The 26,728-nt window shown below is 58.7% G+C and overlaps 12 protein-coding genes across 12 annotated transcripts; 6 read left to right on the forward strand and 6 right to left on the reverse strand.

Annotated features, from left to right (window-relative positions):
* The first annotated feature begins 728 nt into the window (after positions 1–728).
* Positions 729–1,361, forward strand: SPRG_07893 (ADP-ribosylation factor). Its single transcript, XM_012347165.1, has one exon. The coding sequence runs from the start codon at positions 742–744 to the stop codon at positions 1,276–1,278; it is 537 nt and encodes a 178-aa protein (XP_012202555.1). The 5' UTR covers positions 729–741; the 3' UTR covers positions 1,279–1,361.
* A 214-nt stretch (positions 1,362–1,575) lies between these two features.
* On the forward strand, positions 1,576–2,166 carry SPRG_20521 (hypothetical protein; the record flags this gene model as incomplete). The annotated part of the gene is made up of 1 exon (XM_012347217.1): positions 1,576–2,166. The coding sequence occupies one exon, from the start codon at positions 1,576–1,578 to the stop codon at positions 2,164–2,166; it is 591 nt and encodes a 196-aa protein (XP_012202607.1).
* Positions 2,167–2,683: 517 nt separating this feature from the next.
* Positions 2,684–3,321, reverse strand: SPRG_20522 (hypothetical protein; the record flags this gene model as incomplete). Its single annotated transcript, XM_012347218.1, has 2 exons — positions 2,684–3,129; positions 3,156–3,321. 2 exons carry the CDS (start codon positions 3,319–3,321, stop codon positions 2,684–2,686), a joined length of 612 nt encoding a protein of 203 aa, XP_012202608.1.
* Positions 3,322–8,574: 5,253 nt separating this feature from the next.
* On the forward strand, positions 8,575–10,017 carry SPRG_07894 (tubulin alpha-1 chain). Its single transcript, XM_012347166.1, has one exon. The coding sequence runs from the start codon at positions 8,616–8,618 to the stop codon at positions 9,966–9,968; it is 1,353 nt and encodes a 450-aa protein (XP_012202556.1). The 5' UTR covers positions 8,575–8,615; the 3' UTR covers positions 9,969–10,017.
* A 261-nt stretch (positions 10,018–10,278) lies between these two features.
* Positions 10,279–11,157, reverse strand: SPRG_20524 (hypothetical protein; the record flags this gene model as incomplete). Its single annotated transcript, XM_012347219.1, has 2 exons — positions 10,279–10,635; positions 10,693–11,157. The coding sequence occupies 2 exons, from the start codon at positions 11,155–11,157 to the stop codon at positions 10,279–10,281; spliced, it is 822 nt and encodes a 273-aa protein (XP_012202609.1).
* Positions 11,158–11,303: 146 nt separating this feature from the next.
* On the reverse strand, positions 11,304–11,660 carry SPRG_20525 (hypothetical protein; the record flags this gene model as incomplete). The annotated part of the gene is made up of 1 exon (XM_012347220.1): positions 11,304–11,660. The coding sequence occupies one exon, from the start codon at positions 11,658–11,660 to the stop codon at positions 11,304–11,306; it is 357 nt and encodes a 118-aa protein (XP_012202610.1).
* A 2,033-nt stretch (positions 11,661–13,693) lies between these two features.
* Positions 13,694–14,616, forward strand: SPRG_20527 (hypothetical protein; the record flags this gene model as incomplete). The annotated part of the gene is made up of 2 exons (XM_012347221.1): positions 13,694–14,418; positions 14,466–14,616. The coding sequence occupies 2 exons, from the start codon at positions 13,694–13,696 to the stop codon at positions 14,614–14,616; spliced, it is 876 nt and encodes a 291-aa protein (XP_012202611.1).
* Positions 14,617–14,883: 267 nt separating this feature from the next.
* SPRG_07895 (hypothetical protein) lies at positions 14,884–16,769 on the reverse strand (the record flags this gene model as incomplete). The annotated part of the gene is made up of 8 exons (XM_012347167.1): positions 14,884–15,069; positions 15,122–15,231; positions 15,277–15,333; positions 15,384–15,475; positions 15,528–15,673; positions 15,735–16,169; positions 16,219–16,296; positions 16,363–16,769. 8 exons carry the CDS (start codon positions 16,767–16,769, stop codon positions 14,967–14,969), a joined length of 1,428 nt encoding a protein of 475 aa, XP_012202557.1. The 3' UTR covers positions 14,884–14,966.
* Positions 16,770–17,464: 695 nt separating this feature from the next.
* Positions 17,465–18,584, forward strand: SPRG_20528 (hypothetical protein; the record flags this gene model as incomplete). The annotated part of the gene is made up of 6 exons (XM_012347222.1): positions 17,465–17,710; positions 17,759–17,869; positions 17,916–18,005; positions 18,062–18,184; positions 18,245–18,379; positions 18,441–18,584. The coding sequence occupies 6 exons, from the start codon at positions 17,465–17,467 to the stop codon at positions 18,582–18,584; spliced, it is 849 nt and encodes a 282-aa protein (XP_012202612.1).
* An 835-nt stretch (positions 18,585–19,419) lies between these two features.
* SPRG_20529 (hypothetical protein) lies at positions 19,420–19,989 on the reverse strand (the record flags this gene model as incomplete). Its single annotated transcript, XM_012347223.1, has 1 exon — positions 19,420–19,989. The coding sequence occupies one exon, from the start codon at positions 19,987–19,989 to the stop codon at positions 19,420–19,422; it is 570 nt and encodes a 189-aa protein (XP_012202613.1).
* A 1,474-nt stretch (positions 19,990–21,463) lies between these two features.
* SPRG_07896 (hypothetical protein) lies at positions 21,464–23,515 on the forward strand (the record flags this gene model as incomplete). The annotated part of the gene is made up of 4 exons (XM_012347168.1): positions 21,464–22,153; positions 22,207–22,873; positions 22,932–23,184; positions 23,233–23,515. 4 exons carry the CDS (start codon positions 21,464–21,466, stop codon positions 23,513–23,515), a joined length of 1,893 nt encoding a protein of 630 aa, XP_012202558.1.
* Positions 23,516–23,626: 111 nt separating this feature from the next.
* On the reverse strand, positions 23,627–26,640 carry SPRG_20530 (hypothetical protein; the record flags this gene model as incomplete). The annotated part of the gene is made up of 13 exons (XM_012347224.1): positions 23,627–23,797; positions 23,841–24,038; positions 24,088–24,277; positions 24,327–24,389; positions 24,436–24,539; positions 24,580–24,654; positions 24,701–24,790; positions 24,837–25,015; positions 25,057–25,125; positions 25,175–25,301; positions 25,350–25,506; positions 25,575–26,185; positions 26,230–26,640. The coding sequence occupies 13 exons, from the start codon at positions 26,638–26,640 to the stop codon at positions 23,627–23,629; spliced, it is 2,445 nt and encodes an 814-aa protein (XP_012202614.1).
* Between the last annotated feature and the right edge of the window lie 88 nt (positions 26,641–26,728).

The raw sequence follows: 26,728 nt of genomic DNA on the forward strand, positions 1-26,728 counted from the left end.
CGTCGGCCTTGGACCTCGCGCATCTGAAACAGCGTATGTGGAAGGTGCAAGGCGGGTCCGCGACCACGGGCAACGGCGTCCACGAAGGCCTCGCGTGGTGCGCGCAAGGCGGATGCTGAGCAGCACCATGGTATTTAAGTCGACATAACCATTATTTATCCAGTCCGTTCCATTTGAACGCGCATCAAATCAAATCAATGGCTGTGCATCGCCTCCACATTGTCGCGGATTGTTGTAGCGCTTGCGTGAGCTTTTATTTGGTGAGTATGCTTGCGGACTCAGTTCTTATTGACATGCCTTTGACGTCGCTGGCGATTTCTCGCCAAAGGCAGACTATGCGTACCGGTACTAGATACCAACGGTGGCGCCACGAAGCCTTCACGAAGCCTTCACGGGGTCCTGTGGGACGTCTGTTTGGAGATACTGAATTCTCCAGGCTGGTTCGATCCGATCGAAAAATGCGCAAAAAATATGATTTAGACGCCCAGCACCCCATCGCAAGTGCCCGCTCTCCGTGGCAAAGTCGACGCCACCAAAGACGCCCATCGCTCCGACAGCGAGTGCGTAGATCTTGGCCTCTAGAGACATCTTTGGTACCGTGTACGTATGCCTCAATTATTTCGTAGTATTAGTCTTGATATTTGTATCGATCGATTTGCCTTTGTAAAAAACACGGGGAGAGTGTCTACTGCGCCGTGATTGGCTGCTGGAATTGCACTTTCCGATCGGTCGACCAAGGTCATGGGCGCCGTCGTGTCCCGCCTCGCCGCGCGCCTCTTTGGGAAGAAGGAGCTGCGCGTTATGATGGTCGGGCTCGATGCGGCGGGCAAGACAACGATATTGTACCGGCTCAAGCTCGCCGAGACGGTCACGACGGTCCCCACAATCGGCGCCAACGTCCAAACCGTCGAGTACCGTAACCTGAGTTTGCAGGTTTGGGACTTTGGCGGCCAAGACAAGATCCGCGCGCTCTGGCGCTGCTACCTCGTCAACAACGACTTCAACGTACTCATCTACGTCGTCGACTCGAGCGACCGCGACCGCATGCCCGAGGCCCGCGACGAGCTGGTGCGCATTTTGCAGCAAGAAGAGCTCCGCCACTGCCGCGTGCTCGTCCTCGCCAACAAGCAAGATGTCGCAAAAGCCATGAACACGCTCGAGGTCACGGCCAAGCTCGGCTTGTACGAGCTCGAGCACAACTGGTACATCCAAGCCTGCTGCGCCACCACTGGCGCTGGTCTTGTCCAAGGCCTGCAATGGATCGCGCGGACCAGCTAGACAACACAACGTTGAGTGAAGGTGTTGCCACCCAAATACTACCTACTATCTAATACCTCATATACAACACTTGCATTTCCTCCATCGAGGCTCTTCTCCTTGCGAGGACGACCGCTCGTTGTGCTATCTCCGGAGCATGAGCACTATGGTCGTCCGCTGCACTCAGCTCGGTCTCCCGAACCATAGTCCAGTTGAATGTCAGAAACTCGTACAGTACGCACGGACCGATCGACCTCCTACGGCACTAACCCTTCCTCGTCCGCATCAAAGAAAGCACAGACGACAAATGCAAGCAAAATGAATGGCAAGTTAATGATGGAAGGGATAAAGATTTACGGCGCCTGCTCTTTTTCAACGTCGCCGAGAGCCAGTCAAGGCCTTCGTACAATCCGTCGCCCGTGGTTGCGCAGCAGGCTTGGATGTACCACGGCCGGCCAAACGTCCGCAGACCGAGCTTCTCGGTCATCTCAGCCGCGCTCATCGAGTTTGGCAAATCCTGCTTGTTGGCAAAGCAAGGGTGATCGCGTCGCGGAGCTCGTCCTGGGCAAGCATGCGATGGAGCTCGTCGCGGGCTTGGTCGATGCGGTCGCGGTCGTTCGAGTCGACGACGAAGATGAGGCCGCGCGTGTTGTCGTAGTAGTGGCGCCACAGCGGGCGGATCTTGTCTTGGCCACCGACGTCCCAAACCGTAAAGTTGATGTTCTTGTACTCGAGCGTCTCGACGTTGAAGCCGATGGTCGGGATCGTCGTCACGACTTCGCCGAGCTTGAGCTTGTAGAGGATTGTGGTTTTGCCGGCGGCGTCGAGGCCGACCATGAGGATGCGGACGTCTTGCTTGCTGAAGAGGCGGTCCATGACCCGGGAAAAGAGCATACCCATGATGCTTAAAGGCTCGAGGTGCGAGAATGAATTAAGAAGAATGGGGGTATCCCTCGCCGCGAGCCGTCGCGCAGTGCGTGCTTCTTGAACCCGTGCATATAGACACCGGGGGCGCCAAAGACAGGGATCTCAACGGTCCGTGTGATTGGCTGGGTCGTTGAAGCGGCACACCTGATTGGCTCGATCGTTGAAGCAGAGAGGGTGCTCAAGAAACGAGCAATGTGTGCCGTTTCTCTTGTGACGACCGCGGACGTGTATGGTCTATAGACTGACACTACGATCAGCGCATATGCACGTCAAGTAGACAGACGCCACACCGATGTTCAACGGTGGTGGCGTTTGATTGGAGAGTATAAGGCGCAAAACGTCGTTTCATTGGCTGATTTTCAGCAAATGGCCTTGCGCGATTCGGATGTTTGTTGACATGCTTGCAAGTGCAAAGTCGTCGTTCCAGCGCGATTTGGGCTGCTGATGATTATGCGTAGAGTAGCTGTGTTGACGAAAACGGAGTATACTCTGCAGGGGCTTACACGAGTGCTGCGAGCGCGATGACGCCAAGGGCGACACCACTGACCGCGACGGTGGACGCAAGCGAGCTAGGGGGCGTCGTGGGCGGCGCCGACGTCTTGGGCGCCCGCGTCGGGGTCGTCGGAAGAGGCTCGGTGACCGGGGGCTCGGGCGTCGCGGGGCAGATCGCGTCGCAGTCGAAGCGCTTGCCGGCGAGGTACTGGGCGCGGCAACTGCCGCACGTGAGGCATTGCTTGGTGAGGACGACCCCCGGCGTGTCGTTGATTTCTTGGATGCAATGGAGCTCTTCGGCACAGCGCCGCGTCGGCTTTTCGTTCAACTCGAGGATGTAGTCGGTAAAGCCGAGGCCAGACGAGCACTGCCGCGAGTCGGTGCAGAGACCAAACTGCGGAACGGACCCGTCCGGGGTGGTTTTAAGGCACTCGGAAGTCTTGGAGGTGCCCCCTTGCAGCCGCACTGCCGGTTCGTACCCGACACGATGCACGTCAGGTTGTACCCGTTCAGCGTACCGCAGTCGAGATCCTTCTTGCACGGACTGAGAAACTGGAGCTTGCACGTCGCGGGGTCTGGCGTCCCGGGTACGCTCGTCGCGGCGGCGGCGACAAGGCAGAGTGCAAAGAGTGGCAACCACTGCATTTTGGGAATTGGGAAATGACCGAGCTCGACACCAGCCACACCACCTTGCAAACAAGGCGGGTGCTAAGTCCGACGCGCGGATCTCAAGTTGCGGAAATGGCATCAGACCTGACCAATCGCACGCCGGAGACGCCCACGCGACACGACATCGACGGGTGCAGGCGTCGGGTCAGCTACGATGGTGTAGACTGACGGTCGTTGGCACTAGCCGACCAGAGACTTCAACGAGCAGTCTACGATGGCAGGAATGTATTGCTTGCCGCACCAGCTCGACGCGCCGTGTGTTTCTACTGCGCTTGGACGTCCGCATGGAAAGCTGCTGTGATTTCTGCTGTGATGCATCTCAGAATAGATAACCGGACCGGTAGCCGTGCTGCAACAAACGTAATGAACGTCGCTTGGGACATGGTGCATGTTGATGGGATCGCAGGTGTACCTACTGTATCTTCTGTAGTCTAGTGAATTCGTCCAGCCCTGTGAGCCCCCCGTGTCTAGACAGACTTACGAGGTCAAGGCACTATATCCTGGGAGTCCAAGCATCATCACGAGTGAAGTGTTGATGGCTATCAATCTCCACCAAACGGACCAAACGTAAAATCATCGACAGGAATCAAGGCTGCTTTTACGGCTAGAGCGGAAAAAGGGTGTGTGTGTGTTTTCTTCCTCTGTAAAAGCTCTTTACACATCGTAGAGAAAGCATCGCTGAACATTTCGGCTTTGCTGTTGTCTTTGCCCCATGGCGCATCTCTGCACGTCCTTTGCTTGGCCGCATGCTCTCGGACACGAGGCCGAGGCCCTTCGCCCGGCTACGTCCTGCGACGCTAATGAGGCGCCGCCGATGAGCGACCACTGCAGCTACGCCAAGGGCACCAAGTGCTTTGCGCCTCGTGCGCACAAGGCCAATGGGACGCGCCATTCGCTCTGCGCGTACCACCGCGAGCGCTCCTGCATCAACCAACGCGCCGTCGACCAGCGAAAACGCCATCAAAAAGGCCAGTGGAAGTCGACAGTCGTTCCCGTGCGCGACCAGCGTCTCTTTCTGGATTTTGTCGCGTCCCTCTGGGCGACACCACCGCCACCACCCCATTGCGCACTCAACATTTCCTAACCTCGTGTCTTGTTTTATGTCTACCATAGTAGACTAGTAGTAGTGCGTTAAACGCATGTCCAGATCGGTCGTGGAAGGGTCGCTTCCAGGGACCATCTCTCACTTTCTCTTACTCAAACAGTATCCTGCCGCGATCTATGAACCAATGAGTGATGGTCCACCGATCCATCACGTGGTCGCGTGGTCACCGCCGTCAATGCAGCATCTTGTCGTTCTTGTAGTTCATGGTGCCGAGAGAGCTGGAGATCCGAATCCCAGTGCTTCGATCGGTGAACAAAATCCTCTTTCTGGTGCGCTTCAAGCGCTCGTAATGTCTGGTGGGATGCACAGTAAACGCGCCCCATCACAGTAAAGTCTCCCCGTCGGTCGTCCGATCGGTTGACGCTGATCCCTCTCCGCGTCATCTTTTGACAGAGTAGTCATCTTTCCAGGTCCTGTCTCCATCTGGACTAGCGTTTTTGGCGGGCGGCAAGGGAGCAGTCGTGCCCTCTCCCGCCATCGCGATCGACTGAATTTTCGCACCCTTTGCCGCGTGGGCTGACGATTGACCATCACTCGACGCCAGGTGCTGGTCGTTTCGTACGGTACTGCGGCGCTAGTTTCCATTTTGCGACCTTGTGACCAGGCACTTGGCGTTCCACTCCCTTAAAACAATCATCTCCATCTCCATCTGAGGACGTCTGCTCACAAACCAACGCAACTGTATGCGCTCTCTTTTTCCATGCGGTTCGTTGTCTTTCCAAGGCCGCGTCTCGCTTGCTTTGAAGGAGCTTCCCGCCAAGTGGATTGTAGCGACGCGCCATGATTGGTCGTCGTCGTCGAACCGCATCTTTGAATAACCTTGTGGTGTGTATAGTATACTCAAGTACAATGTCACAAATCCTTGAAATTGCACTTGGCAGCCAATTGAACTTTCAGCGAATTTTCCAGGTGGTCGCGCCTGTGACTGGCCGGGACGCTCATTTTTCAATTGTCGACCTCACGCCCAAGCCTCTCTTCGCTTGCGCCCCGCCCCGTCCGACTCGCCTCCTACGATGATCTTTGCGAACCTTGAATCTTTACCCGCCACCTCCGCGACGGCGACGACCTTGGGCCGGTCGACGACGAGTAGTGTGGGCACGACGCAATGGCTGGGATAGCGTGGACGACCAAGTGTCTTCCACGTTCAAGCAACCCAGAAACAACCATTGCTCGTGCTCACATCTCTTTTTTTCCATGCAGCCGCCGCCGCCTTGCCCAAGCCTTTGCCCTTGGTGCCGAATTTAACTTTATACCTCTTGTCGCTGTCGACGCCCACGACCACGTACGACTGAAGAGCCTACTACCCTCCACCCCGAAGAAACATATTTGGTGCCCTCCAAATATTCCTGCAAGTCCGTTGTTCGACAGCCCGCGTCCATCCACGGCCTTGCCGGACTATTTTGACGCAAATAGAATGTGTCTTTCCACTACTTTTTGTCTTATAGTTCTTAGTTGCTGATGTATTTTGTCATTTGGGAGATGCTACCGGGCGCAGCGCATGAAGGGTCGATAGCGAAACCAGACAGACTACCTAATAACGAAGAGCACTGGCTTGTCACCAGTACTGGGCGGCGCGGTCCTCCGTAGGCTTGTTGTGCGATCGACAGCAAGACGGCGTAGGATCAAAAAATCCTTGGACTACGACAGCCTAGTAGCGAGAAGACAATCTTGTCGACACTCACCACTATCGCAAGGAGGCATTAGAATGTCCACATTGTCCACGCTGGTGCGAACTGGAAACTGTCATCTTGCTACGTCAGAAGTCGAGTTTTGAATGTTTCTTGACGCACCTCGTAGACATTCCCACACCAATCAACCAGTAAATTTTAATTTCTGGTAAATGAACCAATCAACATGCCGCGCGCCGATCGCTTGTGGCCCAAGAGCGTGCCACGTAATTTCAACTGGCACATCCACCAACGGGCGAATGCAGAACGACCGTCTCGCCACCAAAAGCAAACTCGCGGCCGCGATGCAAGTAGGGTGGCAGCGTCTCACGTCCGCGCATCTCGACGGCGTCCTGCACGTCGACGTCTACGAGCTGACCACGATAACGACGGTCGCCGACCTCAAGGCGCTTCTCCTCCGCCAGCTGCATGCGGCCGACGTTGCTGCGCACGATCCGGTCCTCGAGCTCTTGAACTACGCCCTCGACGATGGCGACGAGCTTGCCCCGTACGGACCAACGCTCGACGACGGCGACCTCCGATGGATGCTGCGCTTCGCCGACGTGGCCACTAACGATGGCCGCGTCCCGGTCCTTTTCGAGGTGCTTCCATGGCGTCGCACCTTCGAGCTCTATCTCCGCTTGGACACGATGTACACTGCCGTGCTTGAAGCGCTGACGATCCGGACGAACGTGGCGGTCCCGGAGCTTCGGTTGTTTTACGCGGGCACTCGCATGATGCACAACGCTACCCTGGCGTCCTACGGCGTTGAAGCGCTCAGTTGCATACGCGTCATGTTCGCACAATACGGTGGCGGCGGTCCCGCGGCGATGTTTCCGGACGTCTCGAACACTGATGCGCTGCATTCCATGGGCTTTTCGTCGCAAGCGCCGCGCTGGCGTGAGGTGCATCGTGGGCTCAACATTCACGGTACGTGCCTCTACACAAAGTGCCAAGCCTTTGGCCAAGAAGTCATTGCACCGCAGCGCTTCAAGCCCTTCAACGTTGTTTTCCACACTGCGATGTGTCCGGTGTGCCACACGCCGTTCGAGGCGCAATCCTGTGGCTTCCTCCGATGCACGTGGCGCTTCCTGGGGCAAAAGGCCGAGACAAGCCTCGTTCTGAGTTCGCTCTGGAAGACGCTGCCCAGCGAAGACGAGTACCACACGTTCGACGGCGACGAGAGCACCCTCGTGCTGTGGCGCTCGCTGATGTTGTTTGCGCGCCCGAGCAAGAAAAACCAACGTGCGCGCTGTGCCATGGCCACCTCGCGCCGCGTGCCCGGACGTCGTGTGGGCATGCGCATCGTGCATGTGCAACGACGTGGGCTGCTAGCTGTGCCATGCGGCGCAGCGCTCGAGCCACTTGCCCCGAGTGTCGTACGTCTCTTGCGTGAGGCTACGTCAAACACGACCGACGCATCATTTTGCGTGTACCAATCACGTTGCGAGGCAGTTGTACTTGATGGAATGCGTTGCAGCGAGGGCAGAGGACACGGCGAGGTTGGCGTCGAGGCAACGCTGTAAGGACGCTCCGACGTCGATGGTGCATCCAAACACGCGTGAGCAGCGCAGCTGGCGCGCAAAGAGGTCGCGGCGCGTTTGGATGGGCGTGGTTGTTGTGGCAATATCCAGCTACGCGGGTTGTGATTTCCATCGGAACACATCTTGGCGCCGACACTCCAAGGCGAACGCATGGGCTGCCACGACAAAAGTGCACCTATTTCATGAATTTATAGACGAAAAATAGCTTTAACAAAAAATTCGGAAAGCGCACCCACTGGACGATTTCAATGTTTTCGGTCAAGGCGCGCAACGCGCTGGGTGGCCCATCCCTATAGCAACCTTTTCGCCTCGTGCAGATCTCGCGCAGACAGGTTGTCGTTTAGCTCTTCTTTCTGTTCTAGTGGCGTCCATAGCCCATCTCGCTGGCGCGTTCATGAAGAGCTCTTGCGGTAAAGTCGCTCTCCGATGGCTCGACTTCGCCGCAGGGACATGTGCTTTTTTCTCGGGTTGGATCGCAACACCATCGACACGTCGCCACTCCTCCACGAACACTCCTCGTCGTCGGCTCTCGAGAAGCCTCCGGAGCGGGGCGTCGAGAATGCATGCGCATCCTCCGGAATGTATGCGCAAACCGAGTCGTTGAGGCTGTTGCAGCTGTTGAACGACATGCAATGTCAGCGAGGGCAGGCTGCAGCACATGGGCCCTTGCTCTGGCACACGTCGCGCGGCTCTACGCGGTCTGCTGCTGCTACGACGACGCTGTAATGCATTCCCTCCTCTGGGGACGAAGAACGGACCGGGAGAGCAAAAGGGCAGCAGCCGAGGCAGATGGATACGCTTTGCACCAATCACAGCGCGCGTTTGGTCGATAGACACGACCTTGGTATGTGAAGCCAATCACGCGCGCTGTCTCGCTCCCGGCCAATGGATGGGCCCGTCCGATTCGGCAACTTGAAATATGGTCATTTCCCCTTTCGCTCCGTTCTTATTGGCATGCGTGAGATTCTGTCGCTGCACATTGGCCAAGGTGGCATCCAAGTCGGCAACTCGTGCTGGGAGCTCTACTGCCTCGAGCACGGCATCCAGCCCAACGGCCACATGCCCGACGAGTCGACGGCCAGCTCAGACAGCGCCTTTAGCACCTTCTTCAGCGAGACGGGTGCTGGCATGCACGTGCCCCGCGCGATCTTCGTCGACCTCGAACCCTCGGTCTGCGACGAAATCCGCACGGGCACGTACCGCCAGCTGTACCACCCGGAGCAAATCATCTCGGGCAAGGAGGACGCGGCCAACAACTACGCGCGCGGCCACTACACGATCGGCAAAGAGGTCGTCGACAAGGTCCTCGACCGCATCCGCAAGCTCGCCGACAACTGCACGGGCCTCCAAGGCTTTATGGTCTTTAACGCTGTGGGCGGCGGCACCGGGTCGGGCCTCGGCGCCCTCCTCCTCGAGCGCCTCTCGGTCGACTATGGCCGCAAGTCGAAGCTCGGGTTCACGATCTACCCGTCGCCGCAGCTCTCGACGGCCGTCGTCGAGCCGTACAACGCCGTGCTGGCAACGCACGCGCTGCTCGAGCACACGGACATAAGCATCCTCCTCGACAACGAAGCGATCTACGACATTTGCAAGCGGTCGCTCGACATCGAGCGGCCGTCGTACACGAATTTGAACCGGTTGATTGCCCAAGTGATCTCGTCGCTCACAACCTCCCTGCGCTTCGACGGCTCGCTCAACGTCGACATCACCGAGTTCCAGACCAACCTCGTGCCGTACCCGCGCATCCACTTCATGCTCTCGTCGTACGCGCCGGTGATTTCGGCCGAGAAAGCCTACCACGAGCAGCTCTCGGTCGCTGAAATCACCAACTCGGTGTTTGAACCGGCGTCGATGATGGCGAAATGCGACCCGCGCCACGGCAAGTACATGGCGGCGTGCCTCATGTACCGCGGCGACATCGTCCCGAAGGACGTCAACGCGGCCGTGGCCACGATCAAGACGAAGCGCACGATCCAGTTCGTCGACTGGTGCCCGACCGGCTTCAAGTGCGGCATTAACTACGAGCCGCCGTCGGTCGTGCCGGGCGGCGACCTCGCCCGCGTCCAGCGCGCGTGCACGCTCATCTCCAACACGTCGGCGATCGCCGAGGTCTTCTCGCGCATCAACCACAAGTTTGATTTGATGTACGCCAAGCGCGCGTTCGTCCACTGGTATGTCGGCGAAGGCATGGAGGAAGGCGAGTTCTCGGAGGCGCGCGAAGATTTGGCGGCGCTCGAGAAGGATTACGAAGAGGTCTCGGCCGAGACGCAGGACGCCGACGACATGGACGTCGGCGAAGAGTACTAAGTGCAACGTGCGACGATATATGTCGATATATATATAAAGACTATGGATTGTTTCTGTTGTTTTTGATGAGGATGGAAGGATTGTCCTTTTCTTGGTGCTCCTCGCGCAATAAACTTAAACACGTAGGGCGTTTGCTTCAGAACGAGGCTTCAAGTACCTCAATTGGTTCTCGTCAAGGAAGGCACGTGTGGAATCGAGCGGACGAGGAAGAGAGGCTGCTGCTCGAACGAGAACACGTCGACACGAAATCGCCACGTCATCTCTAGTGTGGAATTGTAGTTGGTTCGTCGACTTATATCGCTCCACGCGTCTACTCGAAGCGCATCCACTCGAGCGTGAGACCATGCGCCGGCGCGCCGGGCGACTCGATGCGCTCGTTGGCGTCGACCATCGCCTTGACATCGTCGAGCGTCTTCTTGTGGAGACCCACGTGCACGAGGAGGCCGACCATGTTGCGCACCATGCGATAGAGGAACCGGTCGCCTTGGAACGTGATCGTGAGCTCGTCCTCGATCGTTGTCATCTCGATGCGGCGGACCGCGCAGAGCGTGCTCATGTCCTCTTCGAGGCGGCGCGTCGGCGTGAACGCACTGCAGTCCCGCGGCGTCGAGCTCTCGAGGATCGCGGCCGCCTCGCGCATCAAGGCCACGTCCAGCGGCTTGCACACCTATTGATGTCGTACGGTCAAGATGTAAGATGACCAAGGAGCACGAAAGAAGGGTACCTGCCACGCTTGGTCGCGCCCTAGCACTTGCCGGATCTCGCCCGTGAAGATGCGGTACGAGTAGCACTTAAGTGTGGACGCCTTGCGCGGGTCAAAGCCGTCGGCGACCTTGACAAGGCGCGTGACGGCCACATCGTCGGGCAGGCGGTTGTTGATTGCGCGCAGAAGGCCGCTGGCGTCGACCACCGTGCTCTCAAAGGCGGCCTCTTGGCCGCGCGCGTGGACGCCCCTGTCGGTGCGCGACGCGCCGCGCACGCGGAGGACCTCGCCCGTCGTGCGCTTGATCGCGTCCTCGAGCGTCGCCTGCACCGTGCGCACGGGCGGCGTCTTCTCCTGCGCCTGGTAGCCATTGAAGGCCTTGCCGTCGTACGCGAGCGTCACGCGGTAGGTCGACGGCGGCGCTGTGGCATCCGTCGCCACGAAGCTGCCCGTCGGCTTGGCTCCACGCTTCCGCTTCTCGCCCATGCTGCAACCGCCAAAATCCATTGGCTCCCGCACCAGCCAATGGCCTTGGAGCAATCTTGACGCTGGATCGACCCATGCTTTTCAACAAGAATATACACACTGCTGGTTGCTACATCATTACTTGTGGACGATCGAATCGTCAAGGACTAGGTCGTCGTCGTCGCAGCATCTACTGCACTGGCGTCGGCTTCGTCGTCGGAGCACTGCAGAAAGTACGCCATCGCATCGGCGGCGACGAGACCCATCTCAATCGGCTGTCCCTGCTGCGCGCGGTCGATGCCAGCTTGCACCACGCACGCATGGACGCTGGCGTGACGTCGCAGGACGTCGCCGTGGTCCTTGAGAAGATGATAGATGGGGCGGAACGACATGGTGCTCTCCAGCCACGTCTGGGCCAAAGCTGTCATCTCGCTCGGTGCATACATCGCATAAAACGTGAACGCGTCGGCTGCATTCGACGCCTCGACACTGGTCGAAGGGTACATATATCTCGCTTGCGCCATCCTGTGCTCGGACCAGCGGTGATGGGCGAGGATGTGGGCGATCCCTGCGGCGAGGAGGTAGATTACCGGGTCGCCTGGCGCCAGACGGTGCTCGCGTGCAAACAAGAGAAAGGCCGGGATCGCAAGGAACGACGCCTTGGCCACGCACGCGTCAACTGCATCGAAGTTCGGTTGGCGCCAGCGCAGTTGAGCGACCGTGGCCGCCACGAGCTGGTGGTCGCCGCCAACCTCCGGTGCGATCGCTGCCGGTATTGTCGCCAGCAGTGCGGTGTGGTGGGCGACGTCTCGGTGAAGCATCAGCTGCGGCGCTCGGTCCTGTGCCAGCACCAGCGCTGGCACCACCACCTCAAAGCGTGGCAGCTTTGTGAGAACCGTTGCGAGCGTCGCGCGGGGAGCGAGGTAGGCGTCGATATGCGCGGTGACGTTGGGCGGCAAGAGGTGTGCCAGCCAGTGTCCGTCCTCGTGCGAACGGTCCAAGTACGATTCCAGCACGATCAAGTACGCGATCGTGTCGACTTGGGTCGCAATTGGCTCGCGCCACACGGTGCATGTGCGGACAAGCTGGTTGTAGAGTCGCTTGAGGAGCTCGAGGGATTTCGGTGCGTCGAGGGCCGGGCAGAGATCGCCGAGCCCCGCGAGGCTAGCGACAAAGGCCGGTGCGCCCACGCTCTGCGCATGGCCGACAAAGACGCAGAGGCTCTCGACCAGCGACGTCCACCCGAAGCGAACGAGCTGCGCGTAGATCCAGTGACCGGTATCAGCGACCTGCATAGGGTACCGATGCCAACACCGCGCCAAGAAGCTCTGCACGAGGCCGACGTCGTCGAGACGCGAGAGGATCGCCGTCAAGCGCGCGCGGTCCATGTGCGAGGTGGAGACGGCCGCGTAGGTGTGGATGACGGCGGCCGCCAGGGCCTTGCACGACAAGTGGCCCCACACTGGCTGCTCGTCCGTTGCGATCGCCGCCTCGAGGGCCGAAAGCGCCGCATCGACGCTGGCAAAGTGCAAGCGCGAGGTCTTCCGCCACACAACCAGGCAGATTGGCATCGACGTGCAGACGTTTTGTCCGCAGAGGCCGACGGCGGCGGTCGTCGGGAGCCCACACGCGGGGTCAACTACGACCTCGGTTAGCGTCTTCCACTCATCGTGGACACCGTCGCTTAGCTGCGCGAGACCGACGTCAAAGCGACCGGACGCTGCCACGTCACGAACGAGGCGCAAGTCGGCGGGCCCGAGCGCGTCCCAGGACAGCGTCGACATCGGCTCTCGGAGCGTGTAGGCGTACAGCCACGACGGCGAGCTGGCGCTGGCCGAGGCGCAGAGCCACGCGTCGAGGGCGTCGGCACATGACGCGGGCGCGCAGCGTGTATGGGTCGTCGGTCTCGTGTAGACCAAGTGGTAGACGAGGACGGCGCGGCAGCCGCGGGTGAGCGGCGCTGTCGTCAGTGACGTGGCAGTGTACAGTGCAAGCAGCCCGTGAGGGGCGAGATGCACGTCTTGGTGGTCGACGTACACCCTGCCGCCGTCGTAGAGCGATGGCAAGACGACGAGCAGTCGGCCAAACGCACCGCGTGGGCTGGCCTCGAGGGGCACGAAGGATGTGGTGTCGCTGCCGACAGTGTCCAGCGCCAAGTGCGACAATACGAGCGTAAAGGGCCCTTCGGGCACGAGCGCGCCCTTGACGAACCGCTGCACGCTCGTCAGACCCTGCGCAAAGGTCGCGTCGATGTGGGCTGATGGCACTCGGTGGCCCAAGCGAGCCGCGAGGTCGATGGCGACGACGTCGGTGACTGGCAACTGGAGGCACTTCGCATCGACAAGGACATGAACGTCGCCTTGGGTGACGGCGAAGGTGCGTGGCAGCCACGGATCGATCCCTGCATCGCTCGGCTGCATCGCCACGGGCCTCGTCAAGCACGATGCAGCTGGCAAGATTTTGCCGCTTTGGATTGGCCAAAAAGAAGTGCCTTTCAAACGAATTATCCAATCATATCGGTTGCAGCAGCGATCATTTTCATTTCCGAAGATTCGACATGGACGCCGACGGCCTGGCGATCGTCGACCTCTCGCAGCCCGCGGAGGTGGTCGCGCGGGACATTGCGGCGGCCTGCGCCACGTCCGGCTGCTTCCATCTCGTGCAGCATGGCATCTCGCCTCGTCTTCTCGCCGACGTCTGGCAGGCCATGGACACCTTCTTCGACCTCGCGCTTCCGCAGAAGCAGCAGTGCCAGCCAGCCAACGCCGCCGACGACCGCGGCTACTCGAGCTTCGGCACCGAGAACGTGGCCGCTTTCATGGGCCGGCGCGGCGAGCCCAACGACCCGGTGGAGAAGTTTGCGTTCTCCAACCCAGCGATCGTCGATCCTGCGATCGACGTGCACGCGCGACCCAACGTGTGGCCGCCCGTCGATGGCTTCCAGTCGACCATGGAGGCCTACTACGCTGCGGTTAAGGCCCTCTCGAGAACGCTCTTTGGCCACTTTGCAATGGCCCTTGGCGTCGACCCGACGTACTTTGCGGCACGGACGTCGACGGCGCCCGACTCGGTCAAGCTCAACTACTACCCACCCTCGTCTTCTGGCCGCCGCTTTGCCGAGCACACGGACTCGGTGCCATTTACGATCTTGAACATGGATGCGACGCGCGATGCGCTCTATGTGCAGACGCGTAGCAGCCGTTCATGGGTGCCCGTGAACGCGCAGCCGAACGGACTCTTTGTGAACCTCGGCGACGTGCTCCAGCGCTGGACCAATGACGCGTGGGTCGCGACCCGCACCGCGTCGACGGCGGCAGCGGACTCCGCAGAAGCATCGCATTCTTCGTCATGCTCAACGGCGACGCCACCATCGAGTGCATTCCAAGCTGCCAACACACCACCCTCGGGGCCAAGTATCCACCCATTACCTTTCACGCCTTTGTGCAGGAGAAGATGCAGCGTCTCGTGGGCTTGCCCTAAGGTTGATAATCCATTTGTCGTTTGTATGATCTATCTATCTATCTATCTATCTATCTATCTATCTATCTATCTATCTATCTATCTATCTATCTATCTATCTATCTATCTATCTATCTATCTATCTATCTATCTATCTATCTATCTATCTATCTATCGATCTATCGATCCAACAGACTCGCGGTGCGCTAGCCCTCGCCGCTACCCTAGCCCCACACCGGTGCGCTCGACGCCGTGGCACCATTCCCAAGCTACGAGCGAAGAAGGATAGCGTTTATAGAACAAAATGGTCGGGCTGATACACTGTATGGATACCCGGTCAACTACGTAGTACGGGGATCAATGGCGAGTTCCTAGTCGACGTGCTTTTGGTTGAGAAGTCCTCGAAGCCGGTCGAGCTTGCAACTCCACTCGTCGAGCGCAATGTACGTTTTAGTGCTCTCGGTCTTGCGCCGCCTAATAGAGCAGAGCGGTGAGTGACACTAGACTCTAGTTTGTAGTCTGGTACGGTAGCACGAGGCGGCCCTGGATCTGGTCGATTTGACCCACGAGGCGACCTTCCAAAATGAGCGACGCGCAGAGCTCTTCGACGTCGCGCTCCGATATACCATTGAGCTCCTATTTGCATCGTATCGCCTCTGGATTCGTACAGAATTGAAGTACCGCCGCCAAGTGCGAGAGGTGCACCATCTGATACGGTTTCACGAGCTGGAGCAAGACCTAACCGCCACTGGTGTCAACCACAATCAGATCTCGGATGCTATCTAGACCTTGCTGCGAATCGTCTTGAGGAGGTTTGTAATGTACTGCTTCAAGAAGCCGTCCCCCATAATGTTGTCGTGGTGGCGCTTGAGGATCGATTCTACATGTCGGACAAAACTATCAACTTGATACATAGGAATCGAGACGCGTACCAAACGTGCAAATGTCGTTGTGCAAGAAGGCGTCGGTGAGCTCTGTCATGGCCGAGATCGCCTTGTCGTTCTCATAGGGCTTGGCCTCTTGCGAGTCGAACACGTTAATCTTCGAGTCACTCAGCATGTTGGCGAGCACGAGGTATCTATCCAAAATAAATCCCATGAGTATTCAACGGGCTATCCAAAAAGAGGAGAGGATTTTACTTGAGGCACTGGAGACGGCGCGGCTCGCCGGCCTCGTCATAGCTCTTGAAGCCCTCGAAGAAATCGCTTCGCGCCAAGTCCCACGCCTCCTGCATCATGTGCATCTTGCCGCCGCACTCACGGATGACGCCAATGATGCGCGGGTGCGCGACGCCGGGCTTGACGCGCAGCGCCTTCTCGTACAGCTCGTCGAGCTTCTTGTTGTCTTTCTGCGCCGTGTAGAGCTGAATCTGAAGTGCGTACACCTCGAGGAGCTGCGAGTCTTTTTTGACATTGAGATTCGGCCCGTTCTCGTCGTCCACGTCCGTGTCGAGTGCATCGCAGGACGCGAGGAGCTCCTTGACAATCTGGAAGAGGCGGAGGTGCTTGGCAGTGTCCGGCGCGGCCTCGATCTGCTCAAAGAGCACGTTTCCGAGCTTGAGGTTCGTCTTGAACCTAAGCCATCTTGAGCATGAGGCCGTGCAACGTCCATATGAGGACCTACCAGAGGCGCTCGTTGCGCGTCTCCTTCTTCTGGAGCGTCTCAAGCGTCTTCTCGTAAAACTCTTGGAGGATCGACCAGCTCGTGTCGTCTAGTCGAAGAGGCGGATCGCCATGTGCGATCGATAGAAGGAGCGTACCTGAAGACGCCGCAGTGCTGCTTGCATGCGGCGTGTTGGAGACGAAGTCGAGGATGCCATTGACGCCCTTCTCGCCCATGTTGCGCGTGATGGTCGCCGACGTCGAGATGCGCTTGAGCAGCGCTTCGTAGTGGCCCATGGCCGCCTCGAGTCGATGGCGCCGAAGCTGCCACTTGATCAGCTGCTTGAGCGCGCGGAAGCCCCAGATGCTCTCGCCGTCTTGGTCGAGCGCGAGCACCTCGGCGAAGGCGGCGTCCACGGCGAGGCCCGCGTCCGCCGGCGCGCAGTCCTCCTTGAGACCCTTCGCCACGTAGTACTGGTTCTCTAGGCGGACCTCGACCGACTCCTCGTCCTGGACGTCGCCCATGTCATCGTCGTCGCTGTACTCGAACTCGTACTCTTCCTCGTCGCTCATGCCTGCCTCCCGATGCAATTGCCGCCGATCTTCGGTCCGGATAGTGTATCCGGACGGACCGGTGGTCATCCGGTTGGACAGCCAAAGTCGGTTGCATCTTGGTATCGGTTAACAACCGTGATGACGGCAAAGGTAAGCACACTGGCGTAGCATCAAACCAAGTCTTATTGATGGCCCTGTGCGTTAACGCTGGACCGGTCAATTCGCCGCGAAGGAAGCGGGAATGGCTACCTTCCGAGTCGAATCCTGTAACCGAGTTGTTTGGGCGATCCGGTTGGGATTTAGGGTCGGGTCGTTGGCTCCCTCGGCTGCCGCCATGGAAGGAGCAATAAGACGCGTGAGGCCTTGGAACACACTACAGGTTGAATTGGTGTCTGTGCTGAAGTAGTAGGTTGTATTAGTGGTTTGTTTGACATAACCGTTTGCCATAGCGGATCGAGCTTTCGAACCGGTTGACAACGTACGGTTATCGGACGGATTCGTGCATTCTTGGCTGAAATTCAACCATTTCAACCAATTGGCTTTCGGATGCTCTCGAAACGCTATTTGGATTGGCTATAAAGATCAAGATATGACTGCATTCAATAATTCTTTATCCGCCAATGAAATCCACTCGACTGGCAATGTGCGATGCCATTGGTAGATATGATGACCAGTGAAACGAGACTGCATCATTTGCTGCAACCTCGTCGAGCATGTTCGCCGCGCGCATCTTCCGCCGCTGCATCACGATCAAGAGCACGAAGCTCACGCCCGAGCAGATCGCGGAAAAGACCAAGTACCGCAACAAGATCTCGGCCAAGACGACAGGCCCGATCATCCCCATCGCGCCCACCGACGTCCTCCGCCTGGCCAAGCGGCTTGCGCTCAGTGGCGTGAGCTCGCGCCGCGAAGCCGAAAAGATCATTCAAGACGGCCGCGTCACCGTCAATGGCGTGCTTGTAACTTTTTATCTTCCAACCTTCGACCATCCCTTCACGCTCCGCTAGGTTGACAACGTCGCCCACAACGTCAGTATGGACGACTTGGTCACGGTCGACGACAAGCCGCTGACGTTCAAGGACAAGCGCCGCGTCTGGATCGCGCACAAGCTCATGGGCGTACGTGTCTTGACTCTATAAGGCTTGGAATCTGACGCCAACGCAGGAGCTCGTGACGACCAGCGACCCGCAAGGCCGCCCGACCATCATGGACCGTCTCAAGAAGATGGGCATGCAGCATCACATCATGGCTGTCGTACGTCCTTCTCGCGTCTTCTTGCTCTTCATAAACACTCCTAATAACGCGACCAGGGTCGCCTCGACTTCAACACGGAAGGTCTTTTGCTCCTGACGAACGACGGCGCCTACGCCCGCGAGCTCGAGCACCCGCAGTTTGAGGTGCAGCGCACCTACCGCGTCCTCGTGCGAGGCCAGGTACTGCACCATCGTGGACTTGAATATATCTCCAGTACGCTAATGCTCGCTCGTGGCCAGGTGCTTCCGTCCAAGATCGCCGAGCTGCAGAAAGGCGCGGTCGTCGACGGCATCAAGTACCGCCCGATTCAAGTCACGATCGAGTCGACCAAGGATAAGGACTCGTGGCTCAAGGTCAAGCTCAGCGAAGGCAAGGTACGAGGATTCTTCTTCTCGAAACAACGACTGACAACGATCCATCTCCATCTATGGACAGAACCGAGAAGTGCGCAAGGCGCTTGCCCACGTGCGTCTCATCGTGAAGCGTCTCATCCGCGTCGAGTATGGTCCGTACCGGCTGGCCGACCTCCAGAAAGGCTATGTGCTCGAGGTCCAGCCCAAGCCGTCGCCGACGAAATAGAGCGCTAAATATTACGGAAGCATTGCACGCTAGACGACCGACGTTGATGTTGGTGTTGTTGGGTTCGAGAGACGCTCTTCGGGAATAGCATCGAGGCGCGGCGGGTGCTGCGATCGGCGCTTGCGCTGCTCGAGGTAGAACTGCCGCGCGATGAGCGACGCGCGGTCCTTCTTCTGGTGGAGATGCACGGACGACTCGAAGGCGTGGACGAGCCAGAGGTAGATGGCGAGCACGGAGAGCGAGAGGGCCACGTACGCTGCCGGGTGCAGCGGCGGCACCGTCACTTGCGAGACCGCGCGGATGCTATGGGCGGCCGTCGCCTCCATCGCGTGTGTATCACTGCTGCGAGAGCCAGGACCCGTTGAAGTTGGGAAAGGGCAAAGTCGAGCTCACGCGTGAAAATGCATATTTTATGGCGCAACCCACCGTCGACAACCGACCACGCGTGTGACAGCTGGCGACAGCGCTCGCCGCTAATGCAAAGGAGCGCGCCCCGTGCAACACAGCCGTTGACGCAGCACGATGCGCCACGACACGCCGATCGCTGCGATGTCGCTCTACTCCAGCGCGTCGGTGCCCGGCCTGTCTCGCATGTACCCACATCAACCCTGGCAACGGGCTCGCTTCAAGCAATTCCAGAACTGCAGGCGTGGGACTACGGCCTCGCCAGCGCGAGTGTACCTCGTTTGTCGGACGGTCCTTGGATTCCTTTTTCAGATCTGATCGTTTTCAAAATCTGGTCATGTCCTGTAAGTGCGTCGACGCCAGAATGCACCGCCGGTCTCTATTTCACACCCTCGAAAACACTTGAGGTTATTCGTCATTATTACAAGAATTAGCAGTTGTCGTGGAGAAAGCTCGTGCTTGTAATGTGCGTCAGCAGCGGAAACTCGCGCTGGAGGTACGCCTCGCCCTCGGCGTAGATCTTATCCTGGTCGGGCTCCTCGCCGTAGCCGGCGTAGATCTTGTTTTGGAGCACGTCGAGGCCGCTCGTGACGATCGCAAACGGCGTAAAGCCCTTCGCATCCAGGCGCGAGTTGTTGGCAAAGTTGACGTACACCTGCGTCGTGCGCGTGTTGGGGGCTTCGTCCATCGCATACGCAATCGTGCCCGGAAGGTTCGAGACCGCCACGTTGCGCGGGTCGTCCGTGATGTTGCCGTACTTGTCGTTGACCTTGGGCTCGGCCGCGATGCCCCACTGCGCGACAAAGTTGGGCACATACCGGAAGAACGCCGAGTTGTCGAAGAACTTGTCGGCAATGAGCTCCTTGAAGCGGGCGGCGCCGATCGGCGCCCAGTCCTCGTGCACGTCAATCGTCACGTTGCCGGCTTGGGTCGTGAAGAGCACCGAGTAGACCTCGGCGTTGGCGGCGAGGAGCAGCGACGAGAGGACGGCGGTCTTCATGAAGGCCAAAGGGCAAAGTGCAAAGTGAAACGTCGTCGATCCGCCTGACCAATACGGTACGAGGCGGCGCTCTACGATCTGAGTTGCATGTCTGTGTGCAATGGTCCACCCACAAGCTTCTAGACGACGAAGGATGCATGGGTACGATCGTTGTCCTTGGTGCCGCGGCGGCTTCAAGAGCTGGGAGCTCAAAGCTGAGTGGCGAGGGTGGGCGCTGGAAGCACCTTGCAGCAGGAAAGACCTTTGAGCGTAGAAAACGAAGCTGCTGCTCCACTTCATACGATTACGGTCCCATGAAGCTTCGTCATGCGATGGACACCCAATCCAATCCAACGCATCGGTCTTGGATCATCACCGACGACGTACGATCCCTGCACACCTTGGAGTGTCTTTGTGCCCCGCCTCTGGTACAGCACTTGCGAGCCTTGGCTCGTACCACCGTGCACTACGTTAGGTACATTGCCAACGGCGGACCGAGTGGCGAGGGGTTAGTATGCAGGTATCTTGCTCGATGCCCCGGGTTACGGAAGGGAGCGGGCAAAGGCCGGCGAGTTTGATAGATTGATAGTTTTTGTGTCGGAACGTCTGCGCACCATTGTGTACAAGACGTGTTCTTCTACTCGTGCGACACGAGGCAATGATACGGAGGATTGACGACGAGTTTGTCAGCTACAAGTCACGAGCTCGCGTGCAGGAATCGTTGACCTTTGCCCTCAGTGCGATTGTTGCTATAGACTGCGGGCTTAAGAAACGATTTCTGTACGCTATGGACGACCGCGTTGCAGATTTCGACTTGACAAAAAAATGTACTAGTACACGATCCAACTCGACCGACTCATGACTTATGATTTTTCGTGCAGCGATGACTGCCGACGCCGAGTGCACAGTCCGGATACCGTCCGGATAATCGCGTCAGCCATGAATGACATCACGCATGCTCCTCGATCGATGCTTCACGGCTACACTGTAGCACCGGTGCGCTGCATGCGTGAATATACTACAGTAGTATCTGGTAGAGCTATCTGGTATCTGGTAGAGCTATCTGGTGCCTTTGCACGAACGTTCGTAGTTGACAGTTCTGCCTACTGGGCGAATGGCGCCTGAAAATCGTCGTTCAAGCACCGCGAACGGGGCTAGGGACACGGGTTCGAAGCAGCGGCCGCACCTGGCACCTCTGGCCAGTCACTTCCTGTCTATAACTTCAGTTAGTAGGTGTACGATGGGCAGCCTTTGCACTTGCCGATCGCTTCAAGGTGGTCCCGCTGGCTCCTCGGATGCCATTGGCTGTCCGCATACAACCCGTCTTTTCCGGCGATACGACTTGTTTACGGGAATTCAAGCGCGAAGCCTCTTCGTTTTGGTCGCGCTTCTACGCTTTTACCTGACCTTTTTATGCAAAGTGCGGCCCGTCGCTTGGTAATTCCCGTATAAAGTATCTCCGACCCACCGGCCGATCATCTTATTTGGTCATCCGATGACGCCGCCCGAGACGCCGACGGCGAGCCAGCCGCTGCTGGCGCCGCCGCCACGCCGGCCATCGAGCAAGGCGGCGCTGCGCAAGGAGGCCTCGTACGTCTTCAAGTACCTCATCCTCGCGCAGGTGACCGTCTACCTCGAGGCGGGCTCGATCCCGTGCCTCCTCGACTCGTTCGCGGTCGCATTCAACATGAGCGTGCAGCAGCAAGGCTCGCTCGGCAGCGTCGTCTACGTGGCCCTCTGCTTGGCGTCACCGCTCTGCGGCGTCTGCCTCCGGCACTACGACGCCAAGTGGGTGCTCGGCGTCTCGCTCGTGCTCAACAACCTCTGCGTCCTCGGCTTTGCCATGACGCCGACGGGCCACTCGTACTCGGCGAACCTCCTCATCTTTGCGCGCGCGCTCATTGGCTTCACGCAGGCCTTCCTCTGCGTCTACACGCCGCTGTGGGTCGACGCCTTTAGCCCCCGCGAGCGCGTCGCCGGCTGGATGTCGTACCTCCAGGGCAGCGTGCCCCTCGGCGTCATGTTTGGCTACCTCTTTGGGTCCGTCTCCAACTGGGTCAACGAAGACTCGTGCGGCATGGCGTGCTGGCGCTGGCCGTTCGTGCTGCAGTTCCTTCTCGTGCTGCCGCTCATGGTTGGCGTCTTCTTGATCCCGAGCGAGCACATCTCGATCAAGGCGCTCGATGTCTTCAACAAGAAAAGACGACCAAGGTGCCCACGGTACGGTCGCTCTCGAAGCGCGCGCCGTCGTCAGCGTCGGCGAGTCTCCCGTCGACGTCGGTGCTCGTGCCCGTGCTGCCGATCGTCGAGTCGCCGCCCGTGAGCCACCCGCACGTGCTGCTCGAGCAAGCGCCGTCGTTGCGCTGGAGCTTCAACAACGGCCACCAAGACGAGCTCAACTCGGCGCAGCGCGCATCGATCCGCGCCTCGTACATCACACCGCGCTTCCGCATGGACTCGTACGACATTGATCTGTACTTTGAGCAAATGGAGTGGGACCTGCTGCAGCAACAGCAGAGCCAGAGCGCAATCAAGACGCAGTACGGCACGGTCCTCGAGGAAGACGACGAAGCGCCATCGGAGGCGACCGCGAGCCTCGCCCGGCACCTCTCACTGCGCGACGACTACGCATACGAGCACGACGAGGACGACGAGCACGTGCCGGACGACCTCAGCGTCCTTCAGAGCGTCGTCGTGCTGCTCTCCAAGCCCATCTTTACGCTCATCGTGCTCGGTCTCTCGGCCATCTACTTTGTCGTGACCGGCGTCCAGTTCTGGTGCACGATCTACCTCCAAAAGAACTTCCACACAAGCGTTGTCATTGTCAACGGCCTCTATGTGCTCGTCGCTGGCACGGGGCCGATCCTCGGCGTCTTCTTCGGCGGCGCCCTCATCGACCGCGCAGGTATCTTCTATCCAACGATCCAAAAGTCTCTAGATGTATTCGACATGGGATTGGATAGGTGGCTACATTGGCGCCGTCGCGCGGGCCAAAGCGCTGAGCTACTGCGTCGGTCTCGGGCTCATCGCGTTCCTCCTCGGTATCCTCACCACGTTCCTTCCGGACGTCTATACGACGGCCATGTGCCTCTGGCTGCTCCTCTTCTTCGGCGGGTCCATCTTGCCGGCGTGCACGGGCATCTTCATATCGGCGTCGCCGGTCCAGCTCCGGTCGCTCGCGTCGTCGGTCTCGGTCATGGTCTTCAATATCTTGGGGTACGAAATATATTGTCTTCTAGACGTACGCTCACACACTATGTGCAGGTATGCGCTGGCGCCAGAACTCACGGGCGTCTACATGGACTATGTCCTCTCGCAACAAGGGGTCGAAGGCAGCTACTTTGACCACTGTGACGAAGCCTGCGTGTACCGCTACGGCTTCCGCTTCTGCCTCGCGTGGAGCGTCTGGTCATTTCTCGCACTCATTGGCGCCTATGTCCACGCGCGCCGCGAAGCACTCTCGGCGCCGCCCTCGAGTTCGGTTGACCGCCGCCTCTTGCGGTCGCAGTCGTCCATGAAGCAGCGCCCGACGATGCTCATGCACTAGATCGCGCTCCGTCAAGACACCATATGATGTGATGACCTTATAGAAGCGACAGCAATATTGATTCCATGTTCAAATGCAGTGTTTCAACCACTGGATGCAACGATTCGATGGCTACGTGTACGTAAACGGCGGTGCCTTCTTCTTCTTCTTGATGGATACAGGAGGAGGTTTGGGTAGGGCCACGTCGGATGCGAGCGCTTGCTGGTCGGACGCGAGCTCCACGAGGAGGTTGATCAGGTCCATTTCGCGGCTCGAGTACTCGAGCAGTGCCACTTCTTGCTCCTATGCCCGGATCCAACGATCCAATTCAATGAAGAGAGCTTACGTGGAGGCGCTGAATGAGCTTGTTGAGCGATGGGACGAGCTGCGGCAACGCGCGCTTGATCGCTGCCAGCAGTTTGCGCAAGGTCTCGTCCAGAACGATCGGGCTGCCGTCCGAGAATTGTCGGTTCGACTCGGTGGAGAGGAGGTTCGCGCCGTGCTTTTGGACAAACGAGTCGAGCATGTCCGCTTTGCGTTGTTCCTAGACATAGTTTTTGTGAAATGGACATGTTGTCATATAAATAACAGACATTCTTGACGCTTGCGAGGTACATTTTGACGGCCACGAGCTCTTCGGCGGCCTTTTCGTTCTCCTGGAGCAGCATCGACTGCTGCTGCTGGAGCTCCGAGCTCTTGAGTTGCTGCTTATCGACTTGGGCACTCAGGCGCGCCTCGCCCAAGCGGGCTTCCAGCAACATATCCTCCTTCGTGTGCACCAGTCTACAGAGAATGGACAATAGTGTCTTGTGATGAAGACGATATGTCGTACTTGGAGAGCTTGTCGATCTTCCTGGACGAGTCGTCGATGAGGCGTTTGGACGAGAGGAAATGGCTAGTTTCAAGTCGTCGAGTCGAAATCGACTAACTGGATTGCGCACCGCTCCTTCTTGCGCAAATGGAGCACTTCTTCGTGCAGCGCCACGTTCTCTTTGACGACTTCTCGGTACCGATTGCGCAAGTCGACGCTGGCGTTGTGCGCCAGCTACCTTGATAGTTAGTCGAACAACGAGGACGATGCGCACCTTGAGTTCGAGCTCAAGGTTGCGGGCGCGGAGCTCCTCGAGTTCTCTCAGCAGCGCCGTCATCTCGGCGTCGTACTAGACACGAATGAGTTGTGCACATGTCGATTTTGAACCAAGGTGCCTTGTCGAAGAGCGACTGCAGGCCCGACGACTGCTCGAGCATGCGGACTTTGCTTCGAAGCTCGACGTTGGCGAGCTTGAGATCCTGCGTCTACGATTCAAAATATCAACTTGATACAAACCCATGCAAGACGTACTTGCACGTCAAAAGTCGTTTGCATTTCCGAGAGCTGAAAGTGAGCGTCGTCGACGTTGAGCTGGAGCTGCTCGTTGTGGTGGTACTGGTCCTTGACGAAGCGGAGGAGCTGGTCGTAGTTGGAGCGAAGTAAGAGTGCCTCGGTGCGCTGCACGGTCAGTGCACTTTTCGCATCGAGCCCTATCTCGCCTGAATAAGTCTGGATTTATCCAGGGTTGTACCCTCGACATCCGGCGCGGGCGGCGCAATGGATGGCAGGTGCGCATCGCGCAGCAACTCTTCAAATCGACCTAGACCACACATGAGCCACCTCGTCAAGGAGGAGAGGGTCGTTAGTACTTGGATTCGCCTCGCGAATCGGCGAAAGCGGTGTGACGGAAAGCGGGGTCACCACCATCGCGTCTCGCAACGGACTTTTGACGGTCGGCGGCTCGGCCACCGATGGACGCCCGAGGCCCGCAGGAGTCTAGTACGCGTGTTCTCTAAGCTCTTAGATTGCATGCGAGCAAAATACCATCGCCGAGGGCTTCCGGTCGGGTTCGGTCCGTGGCTCGCTATCGAGCTGCCCGAGGATCTGGCTTTTCCGGTGGGTGAACTTGTCGAGCCAGTCCATGGCCCCGTCGGCGCTGCTGGAGTCTCCAAAGAGCCGCTTGTTCAAGCTCGCTTTCGGTCTAATCCATCGTATCCATGAGTTCTATCCAAACCTATCCGAGCCCATCCACACGATCCAAACACGTACGGCGTCGGGTGCGGTGCGACAAACGGCTGAAACTCGACCATCTCGGGTGCAATCTGGGTGAGCTTGACGCACGCCGACGTTATGAGGCGGACGCCCGACATGACCCAGAGCCACTCGAGGCTCTCGCGCACTCCGTGCCGTGGGACGAAGTCGACGAGGAACGTCTTGGAGTTGCCCGCCAGCAGCGGCGCCACGAACTGCGTCAACGTACAGCTCCGAGGCACTACTGCCGGTTGGGATGGCGCCTCAACGCTGGTTTCAAAATCAACGAGGTCGTCAAATAGCGTGAGGAACTCGGCCTGCTCCTTGGCCGCGAGCTGGCGCCCGAGGTCGACGTAGTGGAGGAGGCTGAGCTCTTGGCCCGCCGCATTGTAGACAGCAAGACGCACGAAGACATGTGTGTCGTCCTCGAGGCGATGGTTGGCGCGCGGACCAAAAGACGTGCGTAGCAGCGCGAGGGCCTGTGCCACGCTGCTTACTTGCATGGTCGTAAACTGAATCGGGCCGTCGGGCGGTGCGTCCGTGCCCACGAGGTCTTTCAAATGGTCGATGACCGTCTCGGCGGCGATGCTCCAGCAGCTCAAGCCAACGCGGTACACGGTAGCGTCCACCTAGATGTGCAGAATCATTAGCAGGGTCGTTGGGTTGTGCGTACCTCGGTTAAGAGCTGGAAGAGGATGCCGCCGATCTGGCCGTACGCAGTGAGCGCCGACTCGATCGACTTGATGGCCTCGGGTGCAATGTCGCAGGCGCCGAGCGTGAGCGCGCGCTTGGCCTCGGCGCGGCCGTAGCAGAGCACACTCGTGTTGTAGCCGTCGCGCACGACTTGCTCGACGGGCGACGAGACGGCGGCGAAGAGGTGCGCTGCGCGAAACCCGACGGGAAAGACGCCCGAGAAGGCGAGCTCGCGCGGGATGGTCGACGCCTCGTCGCCGAGGAGCGACGCGTCGAGGATGCGGAGGAGCGTCGGCGGCGCGGCCTCGAGCGCTGGCGGGCGACTCGCGCCAGCGTCGGCGCAGACGCAGCAGTAGCTGCCCATCTTGCTCATGCCCACGGGCTCGGCCATGCGGCAACGGTTCCCAGAATCCAGAGTCCGGAGATTACACCGTTTCATGGCAGTATCCGGAAAAAACGAAGTTGAAGTTGAACTTCGT

Source organism: Saprolegnia parasitica (assembly GCF_000151545.1).
Source record: "Saprolegnia parasitica CBS 223.65 unplaced genomic scaffold supercont2.34, whole genome shotgun sequence".
In the NCBI taxonomy this organism is placed as follows: domain Eukaryota; phylum Oomycota; class Saprolegniomycetes; order Saprolegniales; family Saprolegniaceae; genus Saprolegnia; species Saprolegnia parasitica.